This window comes from Phytophthora cinnamomi (assembly GCF_018691715.1).
Source record: "Phytophthora cinnamomi strain GKB4 chromosome Unknown Contig63, whole genome shotgun sequence".
NCBI lineage: Eukaryota > Oomycota > Peronosporomycetes > Peronosporales > Peronosporaceae > Phytophthora > Phytophthora cinnamomi.
This window is the reverse complement of record NW_027150996.1, coordinates 238909-251390: the sequence shown is the minus strand read 5'-3', so window position 1 is coordinate 251390 and position 12482 is coordinate 238909. Positions and strand designations below refer to the sequence as shown.

Here is a 12482-nt window from a genome sequence, read left to right as displayed (position 1 = left end):
CCGTCACTGTATCCGCGTTGGTACTGGGACTTAGCATACGGGGCGATCCTACAACGCTGGACGCGGGCGAAGCGTTTGGACGTGCACTGTGTAGCGTCAATCCGGTCATCGCGCCCAACGCCTCGGTTTCGTCACGTGCAGCATCAGCAGCTGCAGCAACTGCCTTCTGCACTGCCGACTGCAGCCAATTGCAGAACTTGCTCGAGCGCTGTGGGGCGTTGAAGAGCCCCGGCACCAACGTCAGCGTTCGCACCTTGCGCCAGTGCCCTTCGCCATCTCCGACGGGATTTCCGAAGCGGTCCTTGATCCGCTTAACCATCATCGTAAGCTCGATGATCTCACCAGTGTCTACACTTACTGGATGCTCCTCGTCGTCCGTGCCTTCGATGCACAGCACGACGGCCTCCCTATAGCCACGAGGATCTCCACAGACGAAAGCCATTGAGTAATACGCGAGTACGTCGCCAGCATGAATCGTCTCTGGGGTGAGCTGTGAGGCGCGGAGTGGAGCCATGAGGTTGCTGCTGCTTCTGGACGCGCGGAGAGAGGTGAGTGCGCTTGCAGGTCAGGAGGGGGGGTTGATCTGGCTTGCGACGCCGCCGCAGTGTGTGCCACACCGTCATCCCCGCACCATATCGTCACATTCAGATCACCTTCGGAGGACCTCTAGCTGGACGCCTCCTGCATCGTGAATGTGGGCTAGATGCGGGGTAGGTGGACGAGCAGCGAGGCAGAATGGGCGTGTGGTTGCACCGGTAATGTGTTTTTGTGTGATGCTTTTGTTGTGTTGGTCAGATTCCAACGTGTGATTATAACGTTTTCTCTTCGAGACTTATAGTGCTTGACTTAAGTGCGGTGCAGTCTTTTGAGAACAGTAGCTACTTTGGCAAACGGGTTGTCACCGGGGCCAGATGCAAAACAAATTTGCACCACGGCTGCCCTCCAGTTATTTCCCACGGTCAGCGTACAATAGTAGGTTGCCCTATTAATGTACCAAAGTCTCCCCAACAGCTGGGTTGGTCACGCTGACGTGACACTTACACCTCAAGCTGAAAAAGCCTCCCCTTGAGTGCCGTGCAGCAGCGAACCTTCCCCCCGCAAGTTCTACCAGATGTCGCGTTGGGCCCGAAGAGTGTTTGTCGTTGAAGTGGGTGCGAGTGTTGGTCCTGTCGAGAAGCGCGGTAGTTGTGGTCGATGTGCGGGGTAGACGGTTTATTTAATACTGAATTGCTACTGCTAGTCTAACATGCATGCCTCGCTGTGCTCCTACGCGAGCACAGGACTCTCTTTGCGTATTTCTAGGGTTTTCCTTGACTATGTGCTACCCTGCGCCTTTTTGTTTTCTTTTCATTTCTTTTCTACTAAATGCATGTTCCATGTTTCTTTTTCATGTTTTTCCTACAAAATGCATGTTCACTGTGACGGCTGACCCTCTCGGGTAGCTGCCACAGGAACTTCAAGCCTCTGGCCGCGAGCAAGCAAGCCAGAGCCTTTGCGCCGCATCGCTCTAGCTTGCTTGCTTAGCAGGCCAGAGGTGGGCCTGACAGACCCTGACTAAACAGTACGGCAACGCTGCTCTGTACGGCGTGATTAAATCCGGGAAGAGCTACCCGGAAACGAAGGAGATCGCCATGAAGTTGCAAGCTGGGCAACTGGAGCGCTGGGTAACCACAGCAAAAGATCTTGACGATGTTTTTCATCTGATGAAGCTCGTCAAGGTAAAGGAATACATTCTCAGCAACCCCGAACTCAGTGTTTGGGCCAAGTACGTGGGCGAATTCAACGAAAAGTATCCCGAGAAACAAGCGTTAATGATCCCGACGCTCATGAAGTACAATAGTGATGCGACTCTGTTCAAAATGTTCGAGTCGGCGAAGAGCGTGGAAAGAACCAAAAGCATCGCCACGATGACTTGATTCCGTTCTGGCTGAGTACTCGAAAAAACCCGATGACATTCTGGAAGAGCTCCGACTTGGAAAGAACTCGATCACCTATTACACCAGTCCGATCGACACTCTTTTAGAGAATCCACGCTTCAGCAGTTGGGCCAAGTACACTAATGCTTACAGTAGAAGGTACCCCCAAGGCAAGGTGACAGTGATTGAGACTTTAACGCGGACATTCGGCAATGAAGATGTGGCGAAAATGCTTGTGAGAGCAAAGACGAAAGATGAAACGCGAAGTATTGCTACGAAGCTGGAATCGGCGCAGCTGAGATGTGGTTCAGTAGCGGGGAATCCGTCGACGACGTCTACAAACTACTAAAACTACCGCGCGCGCATTTAGTAGATGATCTTGCCCACCAATCGCTCCTCGAGGTGTGGATTTCGTACCTGAATGTCGTCGTCACTGCAAATCCTAGCGAGGCGTCTTCATTGTTCTCAGCGTTGGGGTCTCGCTTCCAGGACAGGCCTCTGATCCAAATCCTTGAGGCAGCCAAGAAGTTCCCCAATATGGAAAGAGTTGCAAATAAACTCCTGACGGAAAAAACTCAAGGGTTATTTGGCAAATAACGAATCTCCCAGAGAGGTCTTTATGCTGCTAGCTCTTGACGACGTGGGGGATAATCTTCTCCTTGATGATCTGTTCACAAAATGGATGAAGTACGTTGAAGACTTCAACAAGAACAATCCAAAGCACCAAGAATCCTGAATCCTGGGCCACAACTGTTCTGCATATATATAACTTTCACCCTGGCAGACGAATGATTAAACGGGCGATACAGAATCCAAGCACCGTGAGAATTGGGGAACGGATGGAGACGGAAGAGATCGAGTACTGGTTACACTTCAAGGAGCCTCCCCAGCGTGCGTTCGCTTCCCTGGGCCTAAAAGAAATGGCCGTCGAAACGGTTCTTGTCAGTCCTGATTTCAAAATATGGGTCAAATATCTGGACGCCTTCAATCTTCGGTATCCCAAGGAGAAAACGACGGTGGTCGATGGTCTCCTCGATAACTACAACGATGCAAACCGCCTGGAGCTGATTGATGCGGCGAAGAAAGACTCCAATTCGAAAGAACTGGCAACGAACTTGGAGAGTGCTTTGATCGGCAAATGGGTAGGTAAAAAGGAACCGCTAAAAAGTCTGAAAGCGAGAATTGGTCATATGTCAATCGCCAAGAGCTTCTCGGTAGATACGTCAAGAAGCTCGATGCTTGGCAGGAAATACCTCATAGAATTAGAGCTGGGTAGTCGAGAAGGACTAGGAGCAGTTATCTATGAAACTCTTGTTATTGCTTCGATACAAAGTCGTTGGACAAACGAGCATGAGTCTATGAGCTCAACACTTCCTGCCCAATCCAGGTTCTTAATAATAAGTGTCCAATTGCACACAGAGCAGCCACCGGGAATGGGAGGAACTCGGCTGTAGCTGAGTGTGCTCGCCACAAGAACACACAAGTCCCGTGCCATCGATTGAGTACAAGTTTCCTTGGTTTCCCTCGTCGACCGCATGAACACGCCTTCTTAACCCAGGTCCCATTAATCCTAGTGACTTTCATACTGATAAACGCGCACAACGGCATTAGACCATGACGATGGCGATGGCGATAACGATAGTGAGGCTGATCGTACCTTGTCATCCAAAAGATCACAACCTCTGTCTTGTCTTCGAAAGTAACCCCAGACCAGCTTCGAAGCTGCCTAGCACTTACCGGTGATAAAGAAGTTCAAGCTCTGCTCGTGTACTTTCAACAATCAAAAAGTACTACGAAAAGAGGGCATTATATCAGTACATTTTGGGTCCGGACAGGTTGGCTTGGTTGTGCCAAATATTATTTGGCGACGATGGACTCGACCGACGCCGACGTCTCCATCTCCAAGGCGAAGCTGCACGAGGTGCGCGCCCCTCGCCTTCTGTAGCCTCACGCCCGCCGACTGATCCTTTACCCTACGCACCGCAGACCTTCGACGTGCTGCCGAACCTCATCGACGTGCTCAAGGACGTGCTGTCCGCCAGCTCCACCCAGGAGACCATGCGCATCGGAGACGTCTCGGCCTCGGTAGGGCGTACTACCACCGGCAGATCTGTAGGAGACAGAGCGCTAACGCTGTGCGACTGGTGGTTGGGCAGGCGGTGTCGGTGAAGCACAAGTACGCGGAGGCGCTGGAGCTGCTGCGCTCGCTGCCGGGCACCGACACGTCGCTGGAGGAGCAGGAGACCGCCATCGCCGACGCCAGGGCCGAGCTCAAGCGCATCTCGTACGTGTCGCCCGCGTGCGTGCGTGTTGGTCGTGCTAATAGGAATTTAATTGTGTTGCGTTGTGTTGCTGGTTGCTGCAGGGACGTCGTGGAGCTCTACAGCAACACGCTGTACCGCGGCACGGACGAGCCCCGTGCCGAGATCAACGACGCCTTCTCTCGCAAGAGCCTGCTCAAGTGAGATCAGCCGCTCGAGTAATATATGAGAAGCTTCCGAGGGGGTTTCCAGGTGCAGGGGGCGCGTTCGTTCGCGTCCTGTGTATTTATCAGGTGCTGTCTTGCTTACGCGAGCTTAGTAGAAACCGAAGAAACTCAGGAACTTCTTGGAGAACTCCACGCCCAGGAAGCAGGCGGCGTTGGCCGGGAACGCGCGCGCCATGGCGGGACCCACGCCGTTGAAAAGGGCACCGGGGCCCTCCTGCTTCATGAGCACCTGGAAGCAGTGCACGATGCCGCGGTACGTGCCCTCCGGCGCCGTCTGGATGCGCGACTTGATGACGTCGGGCGGGATGGCGATGACCCAGTTGATGATACCGGCAAAGCCACCCGCGACGAACACGCGGAAGGCGTTCAGGTCCGACGGGTCCTTGCCCTTGGGCGTCAGGCCGCGCTTGATTGCCTCAAAGCCGCCGAAGTATCCCACAGAGCTAAACAGCACACAGGAAAGCAGTTAGTCCTCCACAATATGCAGCTTGTAGCAGCGGAAAAGAAAAATAACTGCAGAGCTCTTACCCAGGGATATCACGCAGCAGAGTGGCCTCCCAGCCGCGGAAGATGCTCGACAGGCCGCCCGTGCGGTAGAGCTTCTTGGCGCAGTCGATCATGCCGTCGTAAAGCTTGGGCTCGCCGCGCTCCACAGCCTGGGCTTGGATCTGAAGCAGGCACTTGATGCGCTCGCCAGGTGCCATGACCACAGTGGCCGGGATGGCCGAGAAGCCGCCGGCAAACATGATCTGCCCCATGGACAGCGGGGCCGTTGGCGACTGGCCCGACGCCTTGATCTGCAGGTGGAGTGCAACACAACGCAATGGGTTAGTTAGAACACAGCCAAAGCTCCAGAAAGGACGGCAGAAGCTCTGGGAGTTGGGTGCACGCACCGCGATGAGCTTGCCCATGTCGTAGCCCCAGAAGCACGTGGCGAAGATGGGGGTCACGCCCACCAGCGGCGCCGACATGCCGCGGTACAGGCCGCGGAACTGCAAGAGGGCACACAGTTGAGTCAGTCAGCCTCTCATCAACGCTACACAGTACACAGCCAGTGGAATGCTGCACACCCCGTCCTTGGCGACCATCTTGCGCGCGCAGTCGACGGCGTTCGAGTACATGGGCGGCTGGCCGGGCAGCGGCTTGGGCTGCGTCTGCATGTTGACCTTGATGAGGTCGAGCGGGTGGCCCGTGGCCACGAGGCACATGCCTGCAGTGCATATACACCCCCTCTCGTCAGTCAGCCACTCGATCCCAACGTGGCGTAGATGCTACAGACGCGGTGGACGTACCGCCGAAGCCGCCGGTCACGAATGACACCACGCCCGACGTCGCTGTGCGCGCGGTCAACAGAGAGGAGAGGCGTCAGTGAACTGCTGGTATCTACAATAGCGGCCCGTTGCCGTACGTTTGTTGGTCGCTTCCTCGCTCATGCTGGCTGGCGGGGGGTGGGCGTTGGAGTGACTAGGGGCTCTTGGCGCGGATCGAGGAGTGCCGCTGACGCTTCACGTTCGGATGTGCGGGGGGACTCGCCGTTTACGTGTGAAAGCTGAAGCGGCTTCAAGTTGCCGCTCACTGGCGCTCAGTATGCGCTGAAATGCAAGATCGCGCGATCGGGTCTCGCAGGTGCGTACTTGGCGTTTGTATGTGTGTTAAATGATGTGCCCTCGCAGGGTATTGCGTTTCGACTGGCTATTGCGTTTCACGGGCTGCTCGAGGCTATCGTTACCGACTCGCCACATAATTCACGTGCACTGCCCCCGACCACATAAGATGAGGTGACGCAGGGCGAGTGGGTCGGTCGCCTGCAGCACTGTCCCTGCCAATGGTGTCTTCGCTGGTCGCGCGTGACGCGCAAGTTCGGTCTATTGGGGTTTCCTTCGTATAATTTCATATGAACCATGAAATCCATGAACACTTTCCTGGTAGCCGCTAGCAAACTATGGGAGGAGTGTATTAATACCCGTCTGATTAAATTTTAAAGTACGAGGGGCTTTTCCACTTTAAACTATAGCGGCCAAACCAGTAATACATGTCATTCTAAATACAGACGAGGGCGTGAATAAGGAACGGGTGTCATCCTATAACTTCCAAAACCTAATGTTATGCAATTATAGAGGGAAGAGATTGAAGCATTGACATTGGCCTTCGCCATTTGCCAGCTGGGCCTCTGGGTTTTGAATCTGGGCGGGAAATTCGATTTGTCACGAACAAGATGGAGCGGCAAGCACGGAGAATGCGCCTCACCAAGCAGCCCTCTGTGCAATGCGCACCCACGAGCCAACGTGGAGCCTCGCGACGCTAGGAGAATGGGCTCGGGAGAAGTGTGCGCTGGACAAGGCGCCGGGCTAATCGTCCGTCAAGAGGATCCTGGACAACGAGAGCTCGCTCAAGCGCATTGCGGTCGACTTTCGCTGCCGCAAGAAGGTGCCGCGGGCGTCTATGGTGGCCCTGGACTCCTGCGATCCAACCCAAGGACCAAGGTGTGATCGCGTGGACCAAGCGGCGTGTACTGCAAGACTGCGGCGAAGAGGCAGTCTGGAGACTGTGCTGCGAGCTGGACCCCTTTGTAATCGAGACATCGGACGCAGTCACGTGGTGCAGCAACGCGTGGAATGCGCTGGACGCCGACACCATCAAATCTTGTTGGCGCCACGCCAGATTATACGTGGACCAGACACAGATTAGTGACATAATTAACTAAATCAAGTATTTTGTCCACATCAATGGCAATTTATGCCCTCTAATTGGCTCATACCACTTGAAAGTTGTTATATATCAGGCGTTCCTTATTCACGCCCTCGTCTGTACTACCAAAATATGTTTGTTTTTTTCGACGTCCCAACTCCACTCAGGACTCGAATTTGTTTTTACGAGACACTTCCTTTAGCTTCTTGGTATCTCTTGAGCAACTCATCGGCGAATAGCATATGATGAAACTTCCTTTCGAGGTCTGCCAGCGGTCCCTTTTCGCTACCCCTTTGTTGACCAGAGCGCTCTCCAAGTTTTTCGACAGCATGGAGGTGTGCGGGATTCTTGGTGCTGATCAAGGTTGATGGGGGCTATCGGATCTCGCAGGTGTGTACTTGGCGTTTGTATGCGTGTTAAATGATGCGCCCTCGCACTGCGTGCGAGTCGCAGGTACAGTATTGCTGGCTTTTTGCGTTTCACGGGCAGCTCGAGGCTACCATCACCGACTCATCACACACTTCACATACGTAGCCACCGACCGCATAAGTTGAGGTGACGCCGGGCGAGAGGGTCGGTCGCCTCCTACTTAAGTACAGTCAGTCCAAGACGCTGAGCGCCGGCAGTGCCTTGTCATGACGCGCAAGTCCGTCAGTGCTGGTCGGCCGGCATCCATCGGGATCGGTGTCGAGGCTCGTCAGTCCTCGATTTGCCGCCACCACAAGAAGAATCAAGCACGGCCTCGGCCGCGTGGTACTCGATGGTCGTCGTTATGAGCCGGCCTGGCCTGGATTGAAGTATATTAGTGCAGTCAGGCGAGGCAGTTGCCGCCGCCGGGTTCAACATGCTGTCGGAACAAACGGTCACCGCGGCAGCTTCAACCTGCTCGCGCGCATGCCGCGTACTGTTCACTTGTGTGAACGGTAACCACCGGCGCCGCCGCATCCCAGGCCGCTGCTGGCCAGCCAGGCCGCAGGCAGGCAGACCGGGCCCGGGTGCATGAGCGAAAGAACCCGCGGCACTGCACGTGAGCACTAGGCCGCGGCAACTTGACTGGTCCTGGCGCGGACTGGTCGGTTCGAACAGAGACGCCAGCTGCAATCTTGCAGGGCCACCACCAACCAGCTCGTCCTCGCCTGTCGCCGCCGCGCGATTCGCCGAAATGAGTCGCGCGTGGCGCGCCGCATTGGCTGTAAATACGGCCTTGAGGGACCGATTTCGACGAATGCTGTGACGCAGTCACACGTTCTGTCGTGTTTTGGCACTGCGACCCACCGCGAACTGCTGCATACCGGGCGGAATATCGTCGCATACTGCTTGCAACGACGTGGCAAATGTATGGCGTGGGCTCCTTTCCACCGTCTTTTGAAACGTGGAAAGCGGCCTGTTTCTGGGTGGGCTGGCGTTTCGATCCCGAGTGCGTTCTCTGCTCTGCTCTCACTTCTCTTCTGCCGATGGCTCGATCATTGCTGAATTTGCCGGCTAGGGCGCAAGTGCTTCCCTGGCAGCCTTTCAGCGGCAGCGGAAGAAGAGCCTCCGAGGAAGAGCCACGTGAGCGCGGCCACCCACCGAAGCCACCTGCGTAGAGCTCGCTCTGTTGCGCCGCCACCCTGCACCCGCGCCCCCACCCTCCCTCTCCCCGCAACTTCTTTTGCGTCTTCCTGCAGCAGCAGTAGCATCAACTGCCCTGTTTGTACCCGTGCAATCTCACCAAGCAGCGCCGGGCTCACTCACGCAACGCAAGCCGCACTCCACGCTTACACAGCCGCCTGGCCCCGTAATGGAAGTGCAGGTGGACACCATGCCGATCAACCAGACCTCCAAGAAGCGCAAGGGCCTCTTCGCTGCCGCCGCGTCACCCCTCGTGTCGGCCTGCGGCTCCATGCGCTCGCCGTTGACCACACCCATGACCACGGCCCCGGCGTCGCCCTCGGCCGCGTCAGCTGCAGCGTCCGACAGCGTCAACCTGTCGGCGGCGCTGACGGCGCTCAAGGTGTCGCTCAAGCGCGACCTCGAGAGCTTCGCACCGCCCACGCCGGCCGTCTCTCCAGCCCACCGCAACATGAACAAGCGCGCACGCTTCGACTTTGGATCGATCGACGAGGAGACGGAAGCGGACGCCGAGGAGCAGCAGCGAGTCCAGGCGCCCGCCACGCCCACGACCACGAACGCATTGCTGGCCGTCAGCAGCCGCATCAAGTTCGAGCTAGAGAAGCGCCGTCGCCGCGATCGCGAACGGGCGCAGAAGCCGCGCAGACGAAAACAGCTGAGCTACTTCGCCATCGTCGGGGCCTTCCAGCGCGCCGCGCACGAGCGCGAGGTCGCCGTGCAGCTTGAGTGCGTCGTTGAGGCGTCGACGGACTAACAACACATCGCCGAGCACCGGCAGCTGGTCGTCCAACCGCCGGACGGCGGCGCACCGAGAGCTGCTGTTTCATGCCTGTCCGCCACCTCCCGTGGCCTCGAGCATTTTGAGCTATCTATTCGAGCCACATAGTCCTGTGCAAATAACTATCGTACCAATACAGAGAAACATACCTATACGCGCGCGTCCGCCCCGCACTTGATTTGCTCCGCATGCCCAACGCCGGCACCCTGTTGCGACCAAGAAGTCATTTCCGCGGTCGCTGCGAGGCCTCCAGCGTCGCATCACATGTCGCGGCATTGAGCGGACATCGCTCCACATCGCCACCTGGCCGCCCATTACACCCGCCAGCGTGGCGCGACGAGACCCTCACACCCTCCAGCCAGGCGGTGGCGTGTGCTCTCGACACTACGCAGCGTCGAAACCGGCAGCAAGGCGCCGAAAAGCGCGAGGAAACGCCATGGGAAGCAGCCCCCGAGGGCGAGACAGTAGCATGGCGCCTCCAGCTAATAGCCAGCGCTCTCGAGCCTTTCACGTTGTTGTTCCGGTCAAATATTTTGGTGGAAAACGGCCAGCAGTCGCGGCGTACTTAGTCGCGACTTCAACGTACATTCGGGGCACACGCACTTCGGCGAACATTCAAGCGACCTCCTTCCTACTGACCCACCAAAAGCGCGTGTTCAAGCGCCGCCGCTGACCAGCCAAATCCGCCAGTATCAGTTCGTGAGTGTGTCATCGCCGCCGCAGCCATGAGCGCCGCCGCCGCCGTCGCCGAAGCCGAGAAGCGCACGCAGACGTACCTGCCCCAGATCGAGGGCGGGCGCGCGCTCACCGCCACGTCGCTGGCCGCGCTGAGCCAGGAGCTGCCGGCCTTCCGCCAGATCACGGGCAAGGTGCGCGACGTGTACGTGTTCGAGGACCGCGTGCTGCTCGTGTCCACGGACCGGCAGTCGGCCTTCGACCGCGCGCTGGCCTCCGTGCCCTTCAAGAGCCGCGTGCTGACGCTCACGAGCGTCTGGTGGTTCAACCAGACCAAGCACATCGTGGCCAACCACCTGCTGGACGTGCCGCACGCGTCCGCCATGCTCTGCCGCAAGTGCACCGTCTTCCAGGTCGAGTTCGTCGTGCGCGGCTACATCACGGGCTCCACCAGCACCAGCATGTGGACCAACTACAAGAACGGCAGCCGCGACTTCTGCGGCCACAAGCTGCCCGACGGCTTCAAGCAGCACCAGAAGCTGCCCGAGAACCTCGTCACGCCCACCACCAAGGACGACGAGCACGACGAACTGATCTCGGGCGTCGAGGTGGTGCGCAGTGGCCGCATGACGCAGGAGCAGTGGGACTACTGCGAGAAGAAGACGCTCGAGCTGTTCGCCTTCGGCCAGGAGCAGGCCGCCAAGCGCGGGCTCATCCTCGTGGACACCAAGTACGAGTTCGGCTTCGACGAGGCCACGGGCGAGATCCTGCTCATTGACGAGATCCACACGCCCGACTCGAGCCGCTACTGGCTGGCCGACTCGTACGAGCAGCGCATGGCCGAGGGCAAGTCGCCCGAGAACATCGACAAGGAGTTCCTGCGCCTGTGGTTCAAGGAGCACTGCGACCCGTACAACGACGCCGTGCTACCCGAAGCCCCGACGGAGCTCGTGAGCGAGCTCTCGCGCCGCTACATCCTGCTCTACGAGCTTATCACGGGCTCCGAGTTCGAGTTCCCCGCCGCGGACAGCAACCCGGAGGACGAGCTGGTCGAGGGCGTGCGCAAGGCGCTGCTCTCCAACTAGACTGTTGAGTAGCGAAAGCGGTCTCCCTGTGTAGATCAATCCATCCATGTGCATACGTACACACCAAGCTGTCTTTTTGTTACCTCTTTCCCATTGTAGAGACACAACACATACTTGGTGATCATCTAGCAACGTCTCTGCATTGACGCCTAACACTTTGGAAACCACACTTGTTCCAGCATTTCAATAGCATCACCACAAAGTCAGCAGAGCTAGAGGCAGGAATGCAACAACGAAAGCCAAATCGAGGACGACAGACAGCTAGGCAAGCAGTTTGGTGGGACAAAAGATGCGGGCATCTTCGGGAAGAATTTTATTCCTTCATGTGACCTGGGCGGTCACCCAGCCAGCTACTCAAGAGAGGCAGTAGATTACTCCTTCTTGGCGGCGGGGGCGGCGGCCTTCTTGGCCTTGCGCTCGCGGGCCGACTTGGCCTTCTCCTTGCGGGCCTCCGACTGCTCCTTGAGCGTCTTCTCGCGCTGGCGCTCGGCCTTCATCTTGTGGATGGTCTCCATGAGCACGCGCTTGTTCTTGAACTGGTTACCCTTGCTGCGCATGTACAGCTCGTGGTAGATGTGCTTGTCGATCTTCTTGGCCTCGCGGTACTTGCGGAGCAGGCGGCGCAGCACGCGGATGCGGCGCATCCAGATCACCTTGAAGGGCAGGCGCGCGTTGGCCGTACCGCGGCGCTTACCGATGCCCGTGTGGCGGCCCTTGCGCTTGGCCTCGTTGCGCTTGGTGAAGCGCGCGCGCGAGTGGATCACCTGCGGCTTCTTGATGACAAAGCCATCCTTCACGAGCTTGCGGATGTTCTGGCGCGAGTTGGCCAGCGCGATCTCGTTCGACTCGTTCGGGTCAAGCCAGATCTTGCGCTTGCCGCACTTGAGCACGGACGCGGCCAGACTGCAGCAGCAACAGAGCGGGGGGCGTCAGCGGACCTGTAAAACCTGTACACCTGCAGCTACTCCTGCGTGTGTGAGTGCACGCACCGCTTCTGGAGCTTCAAGGACACCATATTCTTTCTTCCGATTTGTCCCAAAGAATAAATGGCCGTCGAGGGCGCGGCGCGGCGGCCGGCGAGCCGCTCCACGCCATACAAACCGCAAGACAGCTGCTGCGCGCCATACAGTTTCCAAGATAAACGGGGGAGCCCGCGACGAATGACTGGCCGACGCGCTGACAATCTGACGAACCGGTCCCGGACCGCGGTCCGGACCGGCCACGACCCCCAACCTCCGAAT

The 12482-nt window shown here is 57.6% G+C and overlaps 5 protein-coding genes across 6 annotated transcripts; 3 read left to right on the top strand and 2 right to left on the bottom strand.

Moving 5' to 3' along the window:
- Positions 1–3786: 3786 nt before the first annotated feature.
- IUM83_13179 (60S ribosomal protein L19-1) lies at positions 3787–4381 on the top strand (the record flags this gene model as incomplete). The annotated part of the gene is made up of 4 exons (XM_067937839.1): positions 3787–3837; positions 3903–4001; positions 4073–4200; positions 4282–4381. 4 exons carry the CDS (start codon positions 3787–3789, stop codon positions 4379–4381), a joined length of 378 nt encoding a protein of 125 aa, XP_067786987.1.
- Positions 4382–4492: 111 nt separating this feature from the next.
- On the bottom strand, positions 4493–5837 carry IUM83_13178 (Mitochondrial carnitine/acylcarnitine carrier protein; the record flags this gene model as incomplete). Its single annotated transcript, XM_067937838.1, has 6 exons — positions 4493–4847; positions 4933–5201; positions 5298–5396; positions 5475–5614; positions 5697–5738; positions 5813–5837. The coding sequence occupies 6 exons, from the start codon at positions 5835–5837 to the stop codon at positions 4493–4495; spliced, it is 930 nt and encodes a 309-aa protein (XP_067786941.1).
- Positions 5838–8872: 3035 nt separating this feature from the next.
- IUM83_13177 (Phospholipid-transporting ATPase 3) lies at positions 8873–9457 on the top strand (the record flags this gene model as incomplete). The annotated part of the gene is made up of 1 exon (XM_067937837.1): positions 8873–9457. One exon carries the CDS (start codon positions 8873–8875, stop codon positions 9455–9457), a length of 585 nt encoding a protein of 194 aa, XP_067786930.1.
- A 749-nt stretch (positions 9458–10206) lies between these two features.
- IUM83_13176 (phosphoribosylaminoimidazolesuccinocarboxamide synthase) lies at positions 10207–11241 on the top strand (the record flags this gene model as incomplete). 2 transcript variants are annotated; one of them, XM_067937836.1, is made up of 1 exon in its annotated part: positions 10207–11241. In XM_067937836.1, one exon carries the CDS (start codon positions 10207–10209, stop codon positions 11239–11241), a length of 1035 nt encoding a protein of 344 aa, XP_067786989.1. The 2 variants fall into 2 exon arrangements, with proteins under 2 accessions (XP_067786989.1, XP_067786988.1); XM_067937835.1 differs by having other exon boundaries at positions 10618–11241.
- Positions 11242–11612: 371 nt separating this feature from the next.
- IUM83_13175 (60S ribosomal protein) lies at positions 11613–12256 on the bottom strand (the record flags this gene model as incomplete). Its single annotated transcript, XM_067937834.1, has 2 exons — positions 11613–12144; positions 12231–12256. 2 exons carry the CDS (start codon positions 12254–12256, stop codon positions 11613–11615), a joined length of 558 nt encoding a protein of 185 aa, XP_067786991.1.
- Positions 12257–12482: the final 226 nt, after the last annotated feature.